Source organism: Colias philodice, chromosome 23 (assembly GCF_061535455.1).
Source record: "Colias philodice isolate Cphi_HAF_F1 chromosome 23, ilColPhil1 Martin Lab GWU primary, whole genome shotgun sequence".
Classification (NCBI taxonomy): domain Eukaryota; kingdom Metazoa; phylum Arthropoda; class Insecta; order Lepidoptera; family Pieridae; genus Colias; species Colias philodice.
The window spans coordinates 1,879,385-1,902,859 of NC_143108.1; the positions used below are offsets into that span (position 1 = coordinate 1,879,385).

Consider the following 23,475-nt stretch of genomic DNA (forward strand, 5'->3'; position numbering starts at 1 on the left):
GTGTGTTTTAGGAAATTTAAATAACAATGTTGATACTATCCTGATTTATGTACTAATATATAGTTAATAAAAATAATAAATTTCGTAAAATCTTCAAATATTAAAAAACTTAATTGCAAAGCATTGCCATTTTGAATTTTTATACGATATTATGACGGTAGCTTTATATAATTATACTAGCGGCCCGCCCCGGCTTCGCCCGTGGTACATATGAAAAATAGATGTTGGCCGATTCTCAGACTTACCCGATATGCACAGAAAATTTCATGAGAATCGGTCCACCCGTTTCGGAGGAGTATGCAGACTAACATTGTGACACGAGAATTTTATATATAAGATATTACCAGAAGGTACATATCACATGATACATAAGATAGATATCATCTATAAACATTATTACTAACTGTTTTATTGTATTACATGTTCTATTTTTCTAATAGAGTAATAATAAATTATTAAGATTGAACGACCGATAGGGCAGATAATTTTATTTTGTTCCTTGTCATTTATAATTTAAAAATTTACAATAAGCAAATTGTTATGGTGAGGTTGGAATAAATTTACAAAAGATATCGCTAAAAATATAACTAAAAACTATACGAACAATATCTTGCAAGAACAATGAAGAAATAGCGACACTGCCATCGATATTGTATCAATTAAAATATTTATGGAACCTTTACATGAAAGACATTTTAATTAAATATTAAATGAGTACAATGATTAAAATCGATACACCGTAATATGGTGAATTTACATCAAACGAACATAGAGCTAGAGCATGCAAGAGCATTCTTTGGTGATCTTTTAGTGTAAACTAAAACTCGTATTGTGCTAATCGTGTTTATAGCAATTTTGTGGAGTTAAATAAATGATCTTTCTTTCTTTCTATTCAGTGTTATTCAGTATTAGAAACTACACTAAGAACATCGAAAGAATTCTCTGCGCCTGTTTACACTAAAAGAATTTGACATAGTGGTGTTAGAATGAGCATTCACTCGTTTGGTGTAAATTCACCGTTATACATTGACAAGAATACATTCTAAAGATGTCGGTTGCAGTCACCGTATTTCTTTATTCATGTTTATCATATTTAAATCGAGTGATATGAAGACAATATGAAACGATAAAATACGACTTGGTCATCTTTGATGATTCTGAATAATTATGAATCAATTAATTTTTATGAATACAGTTTTGTTATTTACCTATAGTCTATGCTATTCTATTTTCGATATTCAACTTTACTGTTTAAGACAGTTTTATAAACGCATTATGCTAAACATCTTCATTAAAAAAATGCATAAAGATGTAATTTTTCTCACCTCACATTTGTAGTAAACAATATGTTTATCATTTATTTATTCTACAATGTTTAATTTCCAAATACAAATAAATCCTATTTATTCAGATACTGTAGATTCAACTTTTCGCGTAAACTTATTTACACAGAACTCTAGTGAAATTGTCAAAGCACTTTACAAGTATATCATCAACATTATCATTTGTTATCTCACAAATGTATGGATTAGATTTGATTGAAATAAAGAGGGCTTTTAGAAGCTCAAACATGTAATATATTAATAGATTTTAATGTAGGGTTTAATACTAAAATACCATTTCCTCCTTTTATTTAATAACTAGCTGTGCACTGCGGTTTTACCCGCAGTGTTCCACTCCTGTTGGTCTTAGCGTGATGATAAGCCTTCCTCGATAAATGGGCTATCTAACACCGAAATATTTTTTTCAAATCGGACCAGTAGCTCCTGATATTAGCGCGTTCAAACAAACAAACAAACACATAAGAGTTTGTCTGATTTGAAAAATTCTTTCGGTGTTAATTAGCTCATTTATTGAGGAAGGCTTAGGCTATATAATATCATCACGCTAAGACCAACAGCAGCTGAGCAATGCGGGTAAAACCGCGGAGCACAGCTAGTTTAAATATAAAATTCCTTACACTATAATTAATCAACAATAGATTTATGTACACGGTACTTCATAAATGTACAATAAATAATTATTAAATAAATCAAAAAGGAACATTAAAATAAAAATTAAATTGTAATAGCGAACAAAAGCTCGGAAAACAAAAGAGCAGTAATCATAATATTTTGTTTAGTCGGTATTTCTGAATACATATGTGGTTTATATTTTTTATCTTACTATGAAAAGCAGTATTTTTAATTAAGGGGCATACGGAGCGAGCGTTTTTAACGCCGCGGTTTATATTACTATATTTTTTAAGTTCACTTGAGATTACATACAATCGTTGTCTTGATTGAAACGTGGGAATATGTTTTTATGAATGCCCAATCGTATGTGTTAAAAGTACATAATAAAAGTACATAAAAATATCAATGTATATTTTTAACCAAAACCAGATAATCTAAATTAATTATATTTTTTTCATGAAATTTATATAATACAGACAACCTACTTCAATGAACAAATACATAGCTAATAAATCATTTACTATCAAGGTATCTAATAAGCAATTAAAACCGATAAATAATAAATAAATATAAATGTTTTCTTTGCATGCAATTTTTCGTAATTACATAATAAATTAAAATTTGCAGGAATAGATTTTGGCAACTCCAACTTGATGTCGGAGGGCTATAATTAATATCTTCTGTACTAAAATATTCGTAAAATAAAATAAAATAATAATAGTTTAATAAAACTAAAAAAAAACACGCTTTTTATAGAAAACCGAACTAAAAAATAGAAAATTTTATCAAATTAGTGTATTGTCATCGGTCCTCAATAAATCTACAAAGTTTGAACGAAATCTGGCCGTTTAAAGTGGGTCAAAATCGCGCCCAAAGAAGTCGGTTACAAACAAACAAACATACAGGTGAAGCTAATATAAAGCGTGTAAAAAGACGTGTGGCACTCGGGGACTGCCGCGGTAAAGCATGTTATGCCTTCAAGCCACACCTCCGCGCCCGTCGGAGCTTAAAAATACCACTACACAATTACACTGATTCATACAATACGATTTCATTTTACGCAATATAATTCCAAATAGATTTTATTCACCAAATAAATATAGACCTTTTTTATTTGGACTGACGTCATATATCTTATACAAGGTTAACCTTTTCACTGAGCCTACTGGGAGCGGATAGTCAAACAACTATTCGGTTGATTGCTCAGATTTAGGTTGAAATCGTTGATTTTTTGCGATGTAAAACTATTTATTTTCATGAATAGGACTGAGAAAAGTTTTGGAAATCTAGCGGTGATGGATTATGATAACGGTTTTATATACTCGTTTTATATGTATATACTTATATACGATTAATTGGACTATTGGGATTGGAAAATATTTATAAGGGCAAAATACTTATGTAAATAAAGTATGTTATATTCAATGTTGAGTCCACTGACTTCGTGCCAGTTATTTTAGTGAAGGTAGTGTATTTCATGGAAAATTTTTGAATAATCTACTTGAAGTTATCCTGCAATAACATAAGAATCTAAATAAAGCTGAACCCTATACAGTTTCTTTTGCGTACTGCTCACAACATAAAAAATACTTAAATTTTTGTAACGTAACTGATACGTAAACATTACCGTATATTTTTATTTCCTTCATGTAAAACAATTATTGTTGATAGAAAACTAAATAAACCTACAATTTGTCGACGATTATAACAAATAATAACAAACGATCTGTTTCAAAAACAATCGAATAAACAAATTTTGTGATTTACTACTACAGTTTTAATAATTTCGGGATATAAAACTTGGCAAAACCTGCTGCAAGGGGAAACGAATTTATCGACGCTGAATGTGCTTCACAATACATTTCTTAAAATCCTCAGAAAACAGAAAAGCAAAGAAAAGGGGATTTGATAAATTCGTTACAGCGGAGGTCGACTGGAAAATTGTAATTTCATACCTTTGAAACCTTTCTGTGTTTATTCTGACTATATTTGTATAGGATTTTGTTTGTCACTCGTCAGGCTATCGCTGAATATAACCTTTGTTGATCAATGGCTTTGTTTTGTAAACAATGCGCACGGTTTTGTAATTTTAATTCGGACAAACTCTTGTTACTCTTGGACAAAAGAATCCCATCAGAATATTAAAATGTGGGCTTGCGTCGTTTTGCTATGATTGAGTGCTAAATAATTCTGGATTTAGAGATCAGTTTGTCATCACTTTCTTGTTTTAAATCTGTTGAATTTAATAAATATGTCAAATGTATCTGGAAAAGTTATAGAGATATTCTTTGCCTGCTTCTGTTTATTGACACAAATCGAAAAATCTGTCGTATTTTAGCTTATTGCCAAGGTAATATTATCGTCGCCAAGGAGTAAGCATATTTAGTAAATTATGGAACTGTGGACTTTGCTTTTGAAATTAAAATTCAAATAGAAAACCATGACCTATAATGCGAAGGTCTTGAAGCCATTGAGTCATCGCTTCTATAAAAAGCTTCTATGCCACTATCTTTATGCTCCCTTACCCCCGACCTACGATTATAGCTCGCTCTAATAGAAGTGAAACGTGACACTGTAGAAGTGTTGTAATTTATCTCATGTACGACGTACGTATAACCTTTCAACGAAAAGGTGGGTAGTTATGAATTCGAAGTTAAGTATGCATTATTCACGAGACCACCTTCACAAAAATTTGACGACCTGTTAAAGAGATATTATATCAATGCAATGCAATTGAGCCACAAGAATAATAAAAAAATGTTTGACCAATAAAAATTAGGTAAAAAGCTAATAATCTGATGAAATGCTTTGTATTTGAGTTAAAATTTGGAATGAATGAATGAAAAATATTTTATTGTATTAAAATACATAAATACATATAACAAAGACAAGACTACAGAAACAGCAAAGGGCGGCCTTATCGCTAGGTAGCGATCTCTACCAGGCAACCCAACAATCAGAGGAAACATAACAATATGATGTGGGAGAGCAAAAATAAACTTTGATCTAAAAAATAGACAATACAACTGATATTTACATAGCTGGTCGTATTTACATAGATAGATGACGTTAATAAAATTATACGACGCAGTAAAAGCGATACAGTGGATAAAACAATGTGTTTTAAATAACTTTATTAAACATCAAAGCTGATAGAGTGCTATTAATTGGTTACTATTTGTATCTCCAATATCGAGGTATTTGACTGCGTGCATTTTATTTTTTATAATGAATAAATATTTTTACATTCTCATATCTTTCCTTATTCCTTTAGGCTGGTCTCACCGGAATGCGTATCTGTATTCGAATCTTAATTCAGAACGAACAATAATCTTAATTTTTAGGTACTGAATTCAGAATGCTCGTGTTGTAACATTTTTACACATCGATAAAAAAATATCATTCATGTAAATATGAGCAAATAAACTGAACCGAACCTAACGCACAAGCATTTAAAAAGAAACAAAATTATCCCAATATATACCTACATCACACATTGACCACACAATATGAATCTGAATCTAATTTAGCAAACGTAGACGAAAACTAATACTCACAGGATTAAAAATACAAATGACCATGAATCTCGAAGATTCCAAAAACTACGACCTCAGCAAACAGTTCACCCAGACTGCTTGCAAATATTAATAAAAGCATTCATACAAAAGTCTGAAACGTCTCAACTTACTAAAACCACAACGAAGAAAGTTTCAAAGGAAATTCGCCATAAATATACGAGAAACTTTGTTTAGTTAAGAAGTCGCTTGAATTGTGGCATTTCGGTAGACTTTCGTAAGTGAATGATGATTTATGGCAACTTTGATATTGGATGTAGATAGGGTAAGTTGAAAAACGGCTTTAAATTTGTTTTGAAGTTTTTGTTGGTTAAATATAGGTACTTATTTGGAAAATTTGGTTATGAAAAAAGATTCTTAAATGTCTTGAAGTTGGAAAAGTTGTTATTGTATATTGGTTGAAAAAACTTGTTACCATTACATAAAATACATCACTATACCTAATATCAATTATGTGAAGATGCAGTCGGAACGTATATGGGCTAATGATGATAAAACGTATGTAGTCATATAAAGCCACAGTTTCCATGTAAATTCAATAAAAGTCACTTAAACACCCATTTTACTAGTTGAACCCCGCGGATAAATCCATGCATTCATACAAATAGATATCTACACGTCTTGTAGTAAATAAAATAAAATAAAATAAAAATAAAATAAAAAAAAGTAATTTTAAAGCAAAATATGAATAAAAGTAACTACAATCTAAGTTTGTTCATCTGCTAAAACCCCTCTGCAGGTGAAGGCCTCCTCCAAGGCTGTCCAGTCTTCTCTAGATTTGGCTAATTCCAACCAATCCACACCGGCTACTTTAACTAAGTCATCTTCCCATCTTGCGCAAGGTCTTCCTCTTTTCCTCTTACCAAGTGGGCCTTTCCAAGCTGTGACTTTTTTGGTCTATCTCTGGTCTTGCAAGCGTGCTACATGTCCGGCCCATTTCCATTTTAAAGTCAGCGCTTGTGCCAGCCCATCTTTGGCGTTAGTTATTTGTCTGATCTGTGTGTGACGTATTTTTTGGATTTTCCTGATGTTCAACATGCTACGCTCCATTCCCCGTTGGCATGTTATTATTTTGTTTCTAACGTTATTGTTGAATTTCCACGTTTGGCAAGCGTATGTTAGGCAGGGCAAGAGGCAAGAGTTCATGAGCCTTGTTTTTAAGTGTATTGGTAAGTTGCCTTTGAATATTTCTCTTAAGCTCCAGTATTTATTCCATGTTAATTGTGACCTTCGTTCGACTTCACGTTCGTTACTCTCGCGAGTAAAGCTGATTTGCTTACCTAAATAAAGGTAATGGTCTGTATATTCCAGAGGCTCGCTGCCGACCGATAGTGTTCTTCTAACACTATTTGTCATCAGCATGGTTTTGCATAGATTCATTTCTAAGCCTACCCTGTTACTACCTATGTTCAAGGAATCTATCATGGATTGGAGATCCTTCCCAGATTGAGATATAAGGACTAGATCATCCGCGAATCGCAGGTGGTTTAGGCACTTCGTTCCTATCTTTATGCCGTATTGACTCCAGTCCAAATGACTTATTACGAATTCTAGTGTAGCTATAAATAGCTTTGGGGATATCGGATCTCCTTGTCTTACACCTCTTTTTACAGGGAACCACGGCCCGACTTTCTCGAGTTTCACTCTACTTCTGCAATCACTGTAAATATTTTTGAGTACTTGTATATATTCTTTTTCTACGTTCTGTGTTCTTAATGTTTCCCATATACTATCATGCAACAAGGTATCGAAAGCTTTTTTATAATCTATGAATGCCAAGTAGAGTGGGCATCTCATTTCTTGAAATTTTTCAATGAGAAGTTCCAGTGTGTGTATGTGGTCCACAGTCGAGAATCCCTTTCTAAAGCCGGCTTGCTCAACCGGTTGTCTTGCATCAAGAGTGTTACATATTCTGTGATTTATTATAGAAGAGAATAATTTATAGACGCAGGGAAGAAGACTTATCGGCCTGTAGTTCGCGATATCTTTGGAGTCACCTTTTTTGTAGATTATGATTATATTAGATTCAGACCACTGGGTAGGTGTTTCTCCTGTTTTCAGAACGAGGTTAAAGAGGTTTGTTAGTGGTTTCGCGAGTTCTTTGGATGCAATTCTTAAGGTGTCATTGGTTATATTGTCTGGTCCGGGACTTTTTTCAATTTTTAGGTTTTTGAGTGCCGTTATGACTTCGTTGATTTCGATTTCGGGGGCGGTTGCACGTCCACTCTCTTTGCCTGTAGGAAGAACTATTGCGTTATTTGTATCTTGTGGATGTTGAAAGCTGTACAGATTTTTGTAAAAGTCTGTTGCTACTTTAATGATATCACTCCGGTTGTTTAGTACTATCTCATTTCGTTTTATTCCGTCTATCCATGTTTTGTGCGTTCGCAGTTCTTTGTATGCTTTTTTTGTGCTTCCTGTTGTGTTAATGTGTTTCTCTATGATGTTTTGTCTATGTTTATTGTAGTCTATCTTTATATATTTGCTTGTAAGTTTGTAGAGAGCACGAAGCTCGTTTTTTATCGCTCGACTTTTTGGTTTGATCCTTTGTATTTCTTGTTTTCTTCTTATAAGTTTCAAAGTTCGATCTGATAAGATTTTATTCGTTTCTTTGTTAGCGATTCTTGCATATTTTAGACTTTTGGTTATTGAATTTATTATATTGTCGTAGTAGTGTTGAACCGACGTCTTCTCGTCTATTTCTGGTAAACCTTCGGATATATTTTTGTTCATGGCGTCTTGGAATTTTGCAATTTCTTCATCACAGTTTAAGTTTTTTATTTGATCGGTGTTATATTTGCTTCTGGACTTTTTAGACGCTGCCAGTGTGATTGTTGCCCTGACTGCTCTGTGGTCAGAAGGGTAGTTTATGTTCATTACTTCAACATTTTCGAATATCTTTGTCCGGTTAGATAGTATAAAGTCAATTTCGTTAGTATATTTCCCATTTGGTGATCTCCATGTCCATTTGTTTTTAGGTTTTTTCTTGAAGAATGAAAACGTCTTGTAGTACTAGTCTAATAATACTATTAATATTATATAATAGTATTATTTAAATAAGATAATGATTCTAACAATGCTCTGTGTACATTAAACTAACATAATAATAAATTATAAGTATGTTTCTGTGAACCTCATGTCTTCTGAAATATAGTTACGGTATCTCTTTGACGGATTATCGGAAAGAAATAGCTTTACGAAAATAACTTTATCCTCTTACGTAAAACTGCTTATGTATTACTGTTTTATGTGTTTTATTTTGCGCAAATAGTTCCAAATATATTTTGGGAGACTGTTCAAAGTAATAAATATTGTAATATAATAAATATTGTAATATAATAGCTTAAGTAAGACTCATTACTTTATTGATCTATAATTTTAAATACCTATATAAAATTTACTTTATATGTATACATTATTTTACACAAGTGTGCATACAATGTTATTACTAGGTACCAACCATTTATTAGATAAAGCAATTCATATTATACTATACCGAAAGTGGAACCATCCCAAAAACAAAAGAATATAAAAAAAACAATAACAAAAAAGAATCACCCTATAGCTACACCGCGACGCTAAAGTTAAAAAGCGGTAACATTTCATTCGCTTACGAATCGCACATGTATAAAATATGAGGCGCAAAAGCCATTTAAGAAAGTCTATTTACCTTATTAAAAATTGCCTCTTGTGCAAAATTTATCAAAGTGTTTCTATACCTACAGCGTACAATCTAATGTAATTTGCTAATGGTTCCCCCACTTCGGAATAAATGAATACGTTCACCGTTTGTTTAGAGAGCAGGCGTAAGGCGGAAAGATTCGCTTTTACTATATCATCGTATTAATTAGGCTCTTGTATCAAGGGCTATATTGAATGAGAGCTTTCGTTTTTAACTTAATTTGCAGTCGATATTGAATACTTTTTGAGACGTTGATTCGTGATACTTGTAATTTTATGGTTGCTGAAAAACAAGGTAAATTCATGTCTTATCTGTGTTGTTTCAAGAAATAAAGCCTTATCACATGTAGTCAGGATACATGATACAACAAAATATAAAATCAGAAGCACGTTACACTTGAGTGGAATTGTTCTTTTAAAGCCGACAAAAGACGCCATTTCTATTTGAGATTTTTACAGTGCAGCCTTCTTAGCTATATTTAGAGTCGCGGACATGTTTAATAAATAATATAACTTCAGCATACAAACAGTTAGTTTAGATTTCAATTTACGATGAAATTATTGTAATGCAGTAAATTTTTTATGAAGTTTATAATGTTTCATTTCTGTAAGCGGTCTCTATAATCATTTATTTACCCATTTTCACCAGAAGGAGGCGTGTTTTTATATAATGTATATAGGAAATAATTATTGTATATATTTTCTTTGGCACACAATGTAAACGGCTTTAAAGATTTTAACTTAAGGAAAGAAAATCAAACTAAAAGTACACTCAGAATGTGAAATATAGAAAGGTCAGATTTCCACACACCAGCTTTTTCGTGTTAAAAAATTTACTACTCACTTCGTTTGGTTTCACATACGAAATAATTAATACGATTATTGAACAACAAAACGCTATCCGCAGTGACTCAGAACACACATCAATAGTGGAGTATCAACGGTTTCCGTATACTATTGGCATTTGCTCCTCTTTAGTTATTTTGAAGTAGAGAACAAAGTTTGCGTTACGGGAATAGTAAATTAGTATTGACGTAACCAACTCGTTAATAGAGTGTATTTTTGTCGTTGAAGTTTATTCAATCAAAGAAAGGCTTACTAGAAATATATTTTTATGGAAACACCCTGAGTTTTTACAGGCAATTTTTCTATAATTTCATTTTATCTGCATATTCTATTCTAGCTTTGAGCTACGCAAGAGACAATTGAATGCTTTCATAATATGATGAGTGCTGAGAAAATAACACAATGTATAAATGTAAAGCGTTGCTTAGTTTATTATTAGAAAGCGTTGTATACCATTTATTTTTATTTAACTTTTATTGCAGCTAGTTTATTAAAATAAACGTGAGTCTATTTTACGATATTCTATTCTGCATATATAACTATAAATAATTATCCGCGAGTTTCTATTCATATGAAGTATAATACCTATATTTTTTGCCTTTCACACACAAACTTTAATGATATGTGCGTGCTACATGAATAATATTTTTTTTACAAGTAATAATAACTTTGTGATAATTTCGAAAGCTTGTACATAATTTGAACATCTTAATTCCTTACTTGTAATGACTAACGTTGCCAAACTGTTACATACGTAGTATATTATTATTAGTCTGTGCTGTTACGTTTAGCAAATGCAATTTCCCTGCAATCACAATTATTCACGTTAGCTAATACTTATAAGCGACGTTGCCAAACTTCGTATCTTACCGGTTATAACCAGTACATCGATGAGGGCGAGCACGGCAAGGCTTGCAACACTGTAGGCTCGTCCCAGCGCACGTCTTCTAGCAACGCCGCGCACGCAGTCACGTTAGCTAATACTTTCAAGCGATGTTGCCAAACTTCGTATCTTACCGGTTATTACCAGTACATCGATGAGGGCGAGCACGGCAAGGCTCGCGACGCTCGTGGGCTCGTCCAAGCACACTTCTTCTAGCAACGCCGCGCACGCAGTCACGTTAGCTAATACTTTCAAGCGATGTTGCCAAACTTCGTATCTTACCGGTTATAACCAGTACATCGATGAGGGCGAGCACGGCAAGGCTCGCGACGCTCGTGGGCTCGTCCCAGCGCACGTCTTCTAGCAGGGCCGCGCACGCAGTCACGTTTAGCGAGCGCATGGTACGCGCTTGGCACGTGAGTGCGCGCGCGCGCGGCGCATCGCCCGTTCTTGGTTATGTTGCGCGCATTTTGTGAACACCCTGTGGACAATGTGGATTTTTCTTTAATGATTTTAAAGTATAATTTTTTGTTGGTTAACCAATTATTGTTTCGAATAGATGTTTAAAATATTGTTGAATAAAATTAATAAATACTTATCTAAGAACGGAATTACACTGTATTATGGACTGTTCATCATCATATACTGCATTGATAATAACAATTTATTTACAACGTTAGATAATTATTATATACAAGGTTACGGAAATAATGATAATAATTTAAAATACTATCTGTCGTATCATATTTATTTTATAACACAGCATAATATATAAGATGTAAACAATAGAGAATAGAACAATTATTCAAATAGGTATTTATTTAGTAATCCCTTAAAAACAGTTCAATCAAAAACCACAGTGCGGTCAGTGAAATAACGACGCAAAACCAATTCACTAATGGTGCATCAAGCAGTAATGAAACGTGTCCTTTTATTGTAGATTTTAATAATAGGCACAAATGCGAACGGCTAGGTTGGTAATATATTTTACAGTGGGTTCGATGCTAAAACAATTTATTTCTCCAAACTAAGACAGTTTTGAATCGTATAAAATGAAAATTAGTTCCTGTTCGAAAAAAAAATGACTTGGAAAGCGTTTTCTAGAGAAAATGCGAAAAACGGTGTGTATGACTACTTACTCAAACAAGCTGATAATAATTATTAACCTATAAATCATTTTTAAAACACATATTTGTAATAAGCCAAGGAATACCCTATTAATTAACTAAAAAATAAACAAACATAATCTCAATAATATGTCTGTTTTAAAGATACTGCATATTACAAACAGATGTACTGATACATAGATAATATAATAAATTAATGTGATCTAGTTTTAAAACCCTAGTTTTTTCATTAGGATATTGCGTTTTCCTATTTACACTTCAGAAAATTTTGCATAATGAACTAAATTGTTTCAGTATCATAATTGTAATATGCATGACATTATGTTCGTACAAATAAATGCAATGTAGTTTTTGTAGCACAACCTTGATAATTACTTAGGGAATGGATAGTGATAGGTATATTTCATATTATAGAAAATTGCGAATTTACTGTTGTTCTGTTATAACAGAACAGCAACATAATAATACCGCAGATATTTTACAAACACTGTCAATTAAAGGGAGTTAAAATTTTACATAAAACTTAATATTTACAAACATAAGTCCCTATAGATAAAAATAAATCACTATTTCTCTTGTTCACGCCCGCGGCATCACGCGTGAACGGGTGGACGGATTTCGATAATTAATTATCTTTTTATAATATTCCTTATATAATATATTCCTCCTATAAGTACGAGGATGGTTCTTATAGAGAGAAAACGTAAATATGTACCAGTTGCGAAGCCGGGGCGGACCGCTAGTAGTTAATATTTATGTAGTTATTAATCTTAATACTATTATAAAGGCGAAAGTTTGTAAGGATGTATGGATTTATGGATGTATGGATGTTTGTTACTCTTTCACGTAAAAACTACTGAACCGATTACAATGAAATTTAGCACACATATAGAGGGTAACTTGGATTAACACATAGGATAGTTTTTATCCCGGAAATCCCACGGGAACGGGAACTATGCGGGTTTTCCTTTGCAAACGCGGGCGAAGCCGCGGGCGGAAATCTAGTATTTTAATAAGCATAGTAAACAAAGTCAATCTTCGTAAAGTACACGAATTCCAAAAGGGTTCCTACGTATTGTAATTAGTATAAGCAGAGATGGTTATCTCTTCTGTTCATATTATTAAGAACACCTCGTAATATGAGCCTATTGTGTTGGGCTTTTCATTTAAAACTTTACTATTCTGTTGTCTTAGTTAAACTAGTTGGAGGAATATTGTTTTAATGTTTAGTCATATACATATAATTTGCTGTATATTTCCGATAAAATATGATTATTCCATCATAGTAGAGTTTTTCTTTCAGGATAAATAACCTTACTTTTTAATATTGCACGCCTCATAAGCGAAGCGTTGAGGTGAGTATTACTGTCACTTCGCGCAAAACATCTGATTTTTCAAACTTAAAATGTCTTTATGTATCATACATTGCACTTGTAAGATAATACATACACACACATATTAAGAAAAAACACTATTTTTAACGTTCATGATATTTTTGATGTCATTTTTGTTATTTAAACTAGTTAAAAAACAGTTTAAAAAAGTTCTGTCTTGGACGTCCGTGTGTCTGTATGTGCGGATCCTTTTTCTTGTTAACACGATAGCGACCGAAATACTTTACTAATCGAGTCTTTTTTTTTCTCTTACGCTTGAGTATGCTCAGGAATAGAACCCTTTCATTTTTCAGGGTCTGATTCGATGTGGTTTAATTGTTATTAAATAAACAAAAATAATAATTAATAAATATTTATTAAAAAAAAATTATGAGGCGTGCACTTTTGGATTTTCCAAATTATTTTTAAATATTGAATTAAAATGTTTTATAATTATACCCGAGGCAAATTTTGAATGTTTATAAATATTGAATTAAAATGTTGTATACCCGACAAGGAATTAAACTGAACGCATATTAAATGAAGCAAATAGCAAATTATTCGTCGAGTATAATATTATTTATATTAAGACTAGCTTCCGCCCACGACTTTGTACGTGCATCCCCGTTTTTCCCCGTTCCCGCAAGAATTTCGGGAAATCCTTTCTTAGCGGATGCCTACGTCCTAACATCTACCTGCATGCCAAATTTCAGCCCGATACGTCCGGTGGTTTGGGCTGTGCGTTTATAGATCACTGTATCAGTCACATTTGAGTTGTATATATATATATAGATATTATATAGGTATGTTCCGATGTCTATGATCTGATTAAATTATTGATAATCTGCGGTATTATAAAATAGAAAACATTTGTTAAAATATTGAAAATATCGAGATTCATACAGGGATAGCTGAAATAGATAGGAAAGGATGGATGTTGTGTATTAGTTAATTGATTGATTACTATCTGTTATCAGTCATATTTTTAATGTTTGTGCCACAGGTTTGTGCAGTCTGAATAAGCTTTTGTATTGAATGAATCAAAAACTAGGTGTAATAGAAGAGGAAGTTATTATTATTATATATGTATATATATTATATATGTAATTTTTCCAATTTGTGCTACGAGCTTTTAATCATTTTTCTTCACATAATATTAATATCTATCTACTAGCTAATATTATAAATTACTAGCGGCCCGCTCCGGCTTCACCATACATGTTTATGTTTTTTTTTTCATAAGAAACGATTAGGAGTAAGGATTATATTAAAAAAAGAATTATCGAAATCGGTCCACCCGGGTATCATTTTTATATATATATAGAAGAGGTAAACGTTTATGACGTTGAAGGTGGTAAATCTTTGGATCTACTGAATTAAAAAACAATAGGAAATGTTTAGGATTTTATTCAATTTAAACTGCTACGAGTGTGCTACGAGAATTAATAATATTTTTTTACGAAATAAAGTACAATTTCGATCACAATGCTTGTGCTCTGAATAAACTTGTGTACTGAATGCATGTAAAGGTACTAGGCGCACATATAATAGAAGAGGAAATGTGTTTTTTTCAAATTGCTGCTATGAAGTTGTACTAAGCGCACATAAATAAGGGGAAGTGCGATTTTTTAAACTGCCATGATTGATAATTATTTATTTAAGGGCTGATTCTTCAATCCTTGGTTAAAACGTATTCATCGAATAACGTATTAAACTGCCATTTCAAAAATATAATTATTATATTTGTCCGTATTTGACAGTATACAGGTGACATTTTAAAATGTTCGTGTAATACTTTATTGGACGGATAAATTTTAACGAACGAAAAATTGGCCCTAAGGCGTACAATAATTTCAATTACAAATGTTTGTGCTCTGAATGAACTGTTGCACTTAGTGAATCAACATGTATTCGGCGCACATATTAAAGAAGAAGAAAATATGTTTTTTCAGTTCCTACAACGAACAATAGTCATTTTTTTTTGTGTAATAAAATACAATTTCGATTACAATGTTTGTGCTCTGAATAAGCTGTCGTACTGAATGCATCTAGAGGTACTAGGCGCACATAATAGACGAGGAGATGTATGTGAATTTTTCAATTAACACCTCAGTTAATGGACGCGACGCTCGAGCGACTCCGCTGCATTCATATATTTTGTTTGATTCCATTTGATACAAGTAATTGGTTTGGAACATTGCGATTCAGTAATAGATATACTTTTTGGGTATTGAAGTTTGAAATAAAACTAGAATTTTATAATGTATTGAATTATAAAATGTTTGAAGCATGCTCTATATTTATATAATTTATACTTTGTATTCTTACCTCTTGATGGAACTGCATGTTTAGATTTTTTTAAAGAGACACACAATTTAAAAAGTGCTCAAGTGAATTGTATGTGTGTTTTTTTTAATCTAAACTCACTATACATAGTGAAATTATCAATCTATTAGGTTTTATGTCACTTATTTTTGTAAGTTCCTTCATTATAAGTTATGATAATAATGTGGCCTGTTTATTTCTAATAGTTTTAAGTTTAAATTCAATATATTTTGTTGTGTTATTGCTCATTTTAGGAAGGTTTAGCGAATTTAATTACTTTAAGAAAACTGTTAATCATATTCACATCACTAAAAATATTCTTATTTAAATTTCGAAGACTAAGGGCTGATTTTTCAATCCTTGGTTAAAACTTATTCGTTGAATAACGTATTAAACTACCATTTCACAAATGTATCCTAATTGCCTGTATGTGACAGTTTACAGATGACATCTAAATACATATTATCGTGTAATACTTTATTGGACGAATAAGTTTTAACTAAAGATTGAAAAATCGGCCCTTAGAAAAAAATTAAATTTAGTCTTAACAGTAAATATTATTCTCAAGCCCCTAAAATAGCGAAATTAGTTAAGCTGTCACTGACTTAACAATAATTCTAAGCATTATAGTTTCGTTCACCTTGCAATGGCATCGCGTGCTCGGAGCAATTCAGCATTTGTTTAGGCTATATCTAGGCACTAAGCGAGCTATATTTAGTTTAACGTGACCTATATTTAAATTGTAATGGCGGTAGAATACAATGGATTGTCACATTAGGGGTCGACTAGTAAATTTTTGTGTAAGGGTAAGAGGTATTTTTGTTTGTCTCTTAAAAACTACTTTTTAAGAGACAAACTGAGAAATTTATTAAAAGTACTTTGTCTCAAATTTTTTTGCGTTGTCTTTCCTATTATGTTTGTTATTTTTATTCCGGTACAAACTAGACGTATATTAACCGAGACGAGTCGCTTGTTATGCCTTATCTACACATTGATTTAATCTGAATATTTGTTATTAATTTTTGTCAAGTTACTCAATTATGTCCTACTAAAAAACTGATAACATGGTTTCAAAAATTAAACATGTTATATTTCTACACACATTTATTTTTACACCGATATATAAATATAATCGAAATTAGAAAAGTTTGTAAATATATTATAGTGAAAGTTATTACTTTGTATCCTAAAAAGAAAACGCCAATCATACAAAAATATATAGTGCCATAGAACTTATTAAAACCGATAATTTTAGTGAAAATTTCACCACAGACCCCTAAAACACCCCGCATCAAGTTGCAAACCGAATTATAGTGTCTTATTTTTTGCTTTTCAAATCGTTTGTAGCATCGATTCGCAATTTATGGAAATTGAGAACCGAAGAGCGATGCTTGCAATCCATTCGATGTTCTGGAAACAAGATAGATTTTTACATAAGCTACGGAACTCCTGTGTAGTAAATTCTTTCTTTCTTTCAAATATTTGGTATAAACAAACAAGCAATAACAATATTGACTGACCGGTTGGCTTGGTTGGTAGTGCTACCTTCCAAGCCAGAGGTCGTGGGTTCGATTCCCACACAAATATTTGTGTGATGAACATAGGTGTTTGCTCTGTGTCTGGGTGTAAATTATCTATATAAGTATTTATTTAAAATTATTAATGTATTATCAGCCATCTGGTTTCCATAACACAAGCGAAAGCTTAGTACCTAGGTATGGGATCAGATCGTGCCGTGTGTGAAAATTGTCCTGAAATAGATATATATATTATATTAGTAGGTACGAGATAATAAAAAATAATACAGAAACAAATTTATGTGTTTAATTGCGTGCCCCAAAAATGCATATTTAAAAAATATTATTATTGTGGATATTGTGTAAACAGTAATTTCAGTTCGGAGTTAAAGGATTAGTTTCCAGATAAAATGTACCATACTTAGCTTATATTTATCCATTCTAATCTATTCCATTTTCCATTCCATTGTATTATTCCATTTTCTATTAATCACCACATAGTATAAAACAAAGTCTCTTTCTCTGTTCCTTATGCCCCTTTGTATGCTTAAATCTTTAATACTACGCAACGAATTTTGATGCGGTTTTTTTAATAGATAGATTGTTTCAAGAGGAAGGTTTTAGTATATTATAATTAATTAGGTTTTAGACAAAGCGGGCAAAGCCGCGGGCGGAAAGCTAGTACATTATATTCCATCACTGTACACAAATTTCGTTATAATCTTACAAACATGCATCCATAAAAATATTAGGTTTTATAAGGCAATAACTTTAACAGTCTCTTCCCAATATTTCCCCATTTTATATATATTTACACAATTCCCTTAATGCTATGAAAACAAACATAAATTCCTATATTCGGTTTAACATTTTTATAGCTAAAGGAATCTTGGAATATTTATGACTTTTGTACTATTTTTAGTTCAATACGTCCTGACCGGACCGGACATTACGAATACATTTCGGAGAAGTTATAAATATCTAGATTTAGCTTCATTTTGGTATTCGACAGATTTTTCTTTACCTTTGATAAAAGTTCATAAATCGTATAAATTTGCAAATTTATATCGTAGAATCAAGTAAAAAACAAGAGGTTTACTTTTTCTTATGTTTCATTCTTATCTCATAGAAATGCCTGTTATATTATACTAGCGGTCCGCCCCGGCTTCGCCCGTGGTACATATTTACGTTTTCTCTACATAAGAACCATCCTCGTACTTCAATAAAATAAAAAAAGAATTATCTAAATCGGTTCAGCCGTTCACACGTGATGCCGTGACAACGCAAAACGGGTATCATTTTGATATATATATAGATTAGAATAAGTATGGAATATTGTAATAAGCTTATGTAAGAAGCTTTTCTAACAATCTGAACTAAATACGAAATTATGTTTTTGTAAAGTCTTATTATTTTATGTCACGTTGAAATTATAGTTTAATTTAATCTTCTATTTAAATTTCTATATAAAAAAAATGGTTGTTTGTAAAGTAGGTTTACGATTGAGATGTTTACGTGATAACGTCTTATTGGTGGCAGCGCTCGAGATGAGGCGGGAGATCGGTCCGTCTCTCTCTCGTTATACCTGCGCTCGCGCTCGTGAGGTTTTGGTGTGACACAAGTTTCTGAACATGTCACCCGACTAAAACGATTTTAAAAACGTTATCACGTTAAAACATTCTTCAAAATATTAATATAAAGGTAAAATGAAATACCTTCTTAGCAATTTAAACAAAAACTTTAATCCTGATGGCTTCATTATAGTACTAATAATTTTAATTTTCATGTAAAACAATATTCTACCTCAAAATGACAACGCTTGAAGGAAAACATTTTATCCCGGTTGCTATTATGTTCTCTCCAGGGTCAAGTACACTGCGTGTACTCACAAATGGTCATAGCCATTGTATAAGAAACGGACCCACTTTGATGATAATAAAATATGAAAAGTGCATTCAAGATATCGCTAGCAAACGTTTATTTAAAGAAATTCTATTTCTATGCTTATTTTTGCTTCTAAGATTTTATTGAGTTCAAATTATCGTACTAGATAGATAGATAGATAGATAGATAACACGTTTATTCATAGAACACAAGAAAATATACATATTACAAACACAAAACATAAAATCAATCAAAAGACACAAAAAACACAGTATAAAAAAGAAACGGATACATTTAATGTGCACAGTGTTCTACGAACAGGCCTTGGCTCAGCATATATGTCAGGGTTGAAAAACCCCGACGCTGATATTCTGCCAATGCCTCTAGAGGGCAGAAAAATAAAAAATAAAACTTAAATAAATAAACAAGTATAAATAATGTTAAATATATGGAGAGATAAAGGAAAAATAACGAAAACAATTTTAGTAAATATAAAATATCAATAAATAGCAATAGACAATATTAAAAACATAATCAATCAGATGGTACACGATACTAATGGTTCACGGCAGTAAACCTAGTACAATATGTATTGGAACTATACGGCTAGTCACTACATAGTATAAAACAAAGTCGCTTTCTCTGTCCCTATGTCCCTAGGTATGCTTAAATTTTTAAAACTACGCAACGGATTTTGATGCGGTTTTTTTTAATAGATAGAGTGATTCAAGAGGAAGGTTTTAGTATATAATTTATAATGTTTTAGACAAAGCGGGCGAAGCCGCGGGCGGAAAGCTAGTTATGTATAAATGGCGAAATCAGGTTAAATAATTTTCTAAACTATTATAGCCTATAACCTCCCTCGATAAGTGGACTATCTAATAGTGAAATAATTTTTCAAATCGGACTAATTGTTCCTGAGATAAGCGCGTTCAAACAAACAAACAGCTTTATAATATTACGTTGTTAAATGCTGTTAAAAGTATTTCCGTCAGATGAATCAGACTGAAAATGTTGAATAAAACAACAGTATTATAATAATTAACCTCATTATTCGAAACCATGATTTCATTATTTATACTGCAAACATGAATGATGCACTGCGATCCAAAAATATATTGAAATTGATGACGTGTCCGATTTTAATCGTATAAAATAAAATGCCTATTATACCGTTTTGTGTTACCTATTTTAACTCTCTGATTTTGCAGCATTATGTTTCATAGCTACTGGACATATTATTTAGTTTAAATTTTATATAATTTAATATTTTTCCTTCCAAGTGCAAAACTACAGAGTTTCTTGCCGGCTCTTCTTTGTAGAAACTGCTTTCCGAACCGATGGTAAATATTAAGTTATGTATTTTGACGATTCAAATGTGCTTCTAAAGGAAGTCTTGTTGAAGGAATAAAAATATGTTTGTAAAAAGTTTTGGAATAAGACACATTAAAAACATATAGGTTATACGTCAGACTAATATAATATGAGCTACCTATTAGACTGGGGTAGAAGCCTTTGAAAATAATGAAAAGATAAAAAAAAATCGCAGTCGGATGAAACCCATTAGAAAAGGAGGGGAATATGATAAAAATGTAAGGAAAAATAAATTACGGTCAATCCGAGTTCGGGAAGCGGGAGGGGGGAGCTTTTAAGAGAAAAAAATGGTTTCTCTCGATTTCCGACAAAACTACAAGTCCTATAGAAAAAAGTTCAATGGCAAAGTTGTAGGTAATTAAAAGTTCTACAACTTTTGTGTTCACAATTTTTTCACATAACCTAAAAATTTAGGTGAAAAATTCAAAAAACCAAGATTTTGGTCTTTTATTTCTATCTACTTCAAAATTTTTTTTTTCTACGAAATTTGGTGGAAACTTACTTTATTATGTCCCAAATACACTGTAATTTATTTGATTGAAAATATTTATTTTTTCGCCTTATTTAGAATTAATACCAAAAAAACAACCTAATTTTCAATCGAAAAGTCACCCGTCAAAATATCAGCTTTTTTCAAAAACTTGGGGTGCCTTTTATTCATTGAATTCTTCTTGAACTCTATATCTTCTCTTGTATCGGCTTTTCGGTAATATTTCAACAGAAACATAATTATCTGTTCTAAGTTTAATATTTTACAGCATATTCAAAAGCAAAATGATGTCGATAAAAACATTTCAGGTAGTTCAAGAAGTGTGCCTGATTTAGTAAAAGCTAATTTTCACACTGTTTGTATGCATTTCCTGAGAACATTTACTATGGTGGTGTTTATTTTTTTTACACCATATGAAAGTAGAGATTTCAATGAATAAAAGGCACCCCAAGTTTTTGAAAAAAGCTGATATTTTGACGGGTGACTTTTCGATTGAAAATTAGGTTGTTTTTTTTGTATTAATTCAAAATAAGGCGAAAAAATAAATATTTTTAATCAGATAAATTACAGTGTATCTGGGTCATAATAAAGTAAGTTTCCACCAAATTTCGTAGAAAAAAAATAAATTTTGAAGTAGATAGAAATAAAAGACCAAAAACTTGGTTTTTTGAATTTTTCACCTAAATTTTTAGGTTATGTGAAAAAATTGTGAACACAAAAGTTGTAGAACTTTTAATTACCTACAACTTTGCCATTGAACTTTTTTCTATAGGACTTGTAGTTTTGTCGGAAATCGAGAGAAACCATTTTTTTCTCTTAAAAGCTCCCCCCTCCCGCTTCCCGAACTCGGATTGACCGTAATTTATTTTTCCTTACATTTTTATCATATTCCCCTCCTTTTCTAATGGGTTTCATCCGACTGCGATTTTTTTTTGTTTCAAAAATTATCTACTCTAGTCTATATAGAAATACTTGTTTTATTTCCGCGGGTGAAATCGCGTGACATCAGTTGTTAATAATTTCCTAACTATATGAATTGAAGTTTAAAGTCAATAAGAAACTTATTGCCTTGCCTAATCCTACTAATATTATAAATGCGTAAGTTTGTGAGGATGTGTATGTGTGTGTTTGTTACTATTTCATGCAAATACTAATGAACCGATTACAATGAAAATAAGCACACACATAGAGGGTAACTTGGATTAACACATAGGATAGGTTTTATCCCAGAAACTTCACGGGAACGGGAACTATGTGGGTTATTCTTTGAAAACGCGGGCGAAGTCGCGGGCGGAAAGCTAGTTCTTAATCATTGAATTGTTACAGTGATACAAAGATGCGATAGTAATACAAAAGCAACTCTTTATCAGATTTCCGAAGTTACTGCTAACAAATAGTTCAACTAAATTATTGTATTACAGTTTTTAATTTAGAACATTGTACTATGTATTCCCCAGAGGCAACAAACACTTGTATTTGAGAGTACTCTTTATTTTATCAATGTCAGGTCAAGAGAGTAATGACTCGTGAAAAATACTCATTTATTTATACAAAAAAAATGAAAATTTTCCTTTAGAAATTCCGGAGATTTTTAGGTTGAGCACGTTTTTGTGGTAGATAGTCAGATTTATATGTGAATATTTATTAACGGGTGTATAATCTGTGCAGTCTGATTTATAAAAGTTAATGCACTTTAATGTGACAGTATATCTCTACATTTTTTTTCTCATGATGAACAAAGAAAGCAAAGTTATTGTAGGTAAAAATCTATGCAGATAGTTCTAGGTATATTTTACTGAACCGAACAGAACCGAATGACTTCTGAAGAATTGTTTTTGGCAGGAAAAAAATAGTTAATTACACCAATTAATTAAGCAAAATAATTTCTGAAAATCTACGTATATCGTTTCAGATTTTGCTGAGCCTTTGACTTATATCACAATGTTTTTAGTCGCCATTTATATTATAGTCGACTAGATTTCCGCCCGCGGCTTCGCCCGCGTAGACAAAAGAAAAACCCGCATAGTTCCCGTTCCCGTGGGATATCCGGGATTGCGTCATTTTTCCGGGATAAAAAGTAGCCTATGTCCTTTCTCGGGTATCAAAATATCTCCATACCAAATTTCATGAAAATTGGTTCAGTAGTTTAGGCGTGATTGAGTAACAGACAGACAGACAGAGTTACTTTCGCATTTATAATATTAAGTATGGATTATGTAAACAACTGTCATTAAAATAGCTTATAAGTTCATTGAATTATCTAAGAAGCTAGGTGTCTCCTAACCGATCAAAGGAGAAGGTTTAGACATCTATTCCTCTAATAATTTAGGTTCAGTGAATACCCTATTATGCCTTTGGTTATAGGAAAATATTTCGTACGCTTGAATACACTGATTTTGGGCCTAATGAGAAAAATATTTATATATTTTCAGATATTTTCCCCAA

At 31.9% G+C, this 23,475-nt stretch overlaps 1 protein-coding gene and 1 long non-coding RNA gene across 2 annotated transcripts in view; one reads left to right on the top strand and one right to left on the bottom strand.

Moving 5' to 3' along the window:
- Positions 1-23,475, top strand: part of LOC149477868 (uncharacterized) — a 395,772-nt gene that overhangs the window by 357,530 nt on the left and 14,767 nt on the right. The gene's annotated exons all lie outside the window — the stretch shown is intronic.
- Positions 1-23,475, bottom strand: part of Oamb (Octopamine receptor in mushroom bodies) — a 108,633-nt gene that overhangs the window by 24,238 nt on the left and 60,920 nt on the right. The window contains exon 2 of the mRNA XM_089709810.1: positions 11,223-11,421. Within this exon, the coding sequence (XP_089565936.1) occupies positions 11,223-11,340 (118 nt within the window). The 5' untranslated portion in view covers positions 11,341-11,421. The remainder of the gene's footprint in view (positions 1-11,222; positions 11,422-23,475) is intronic.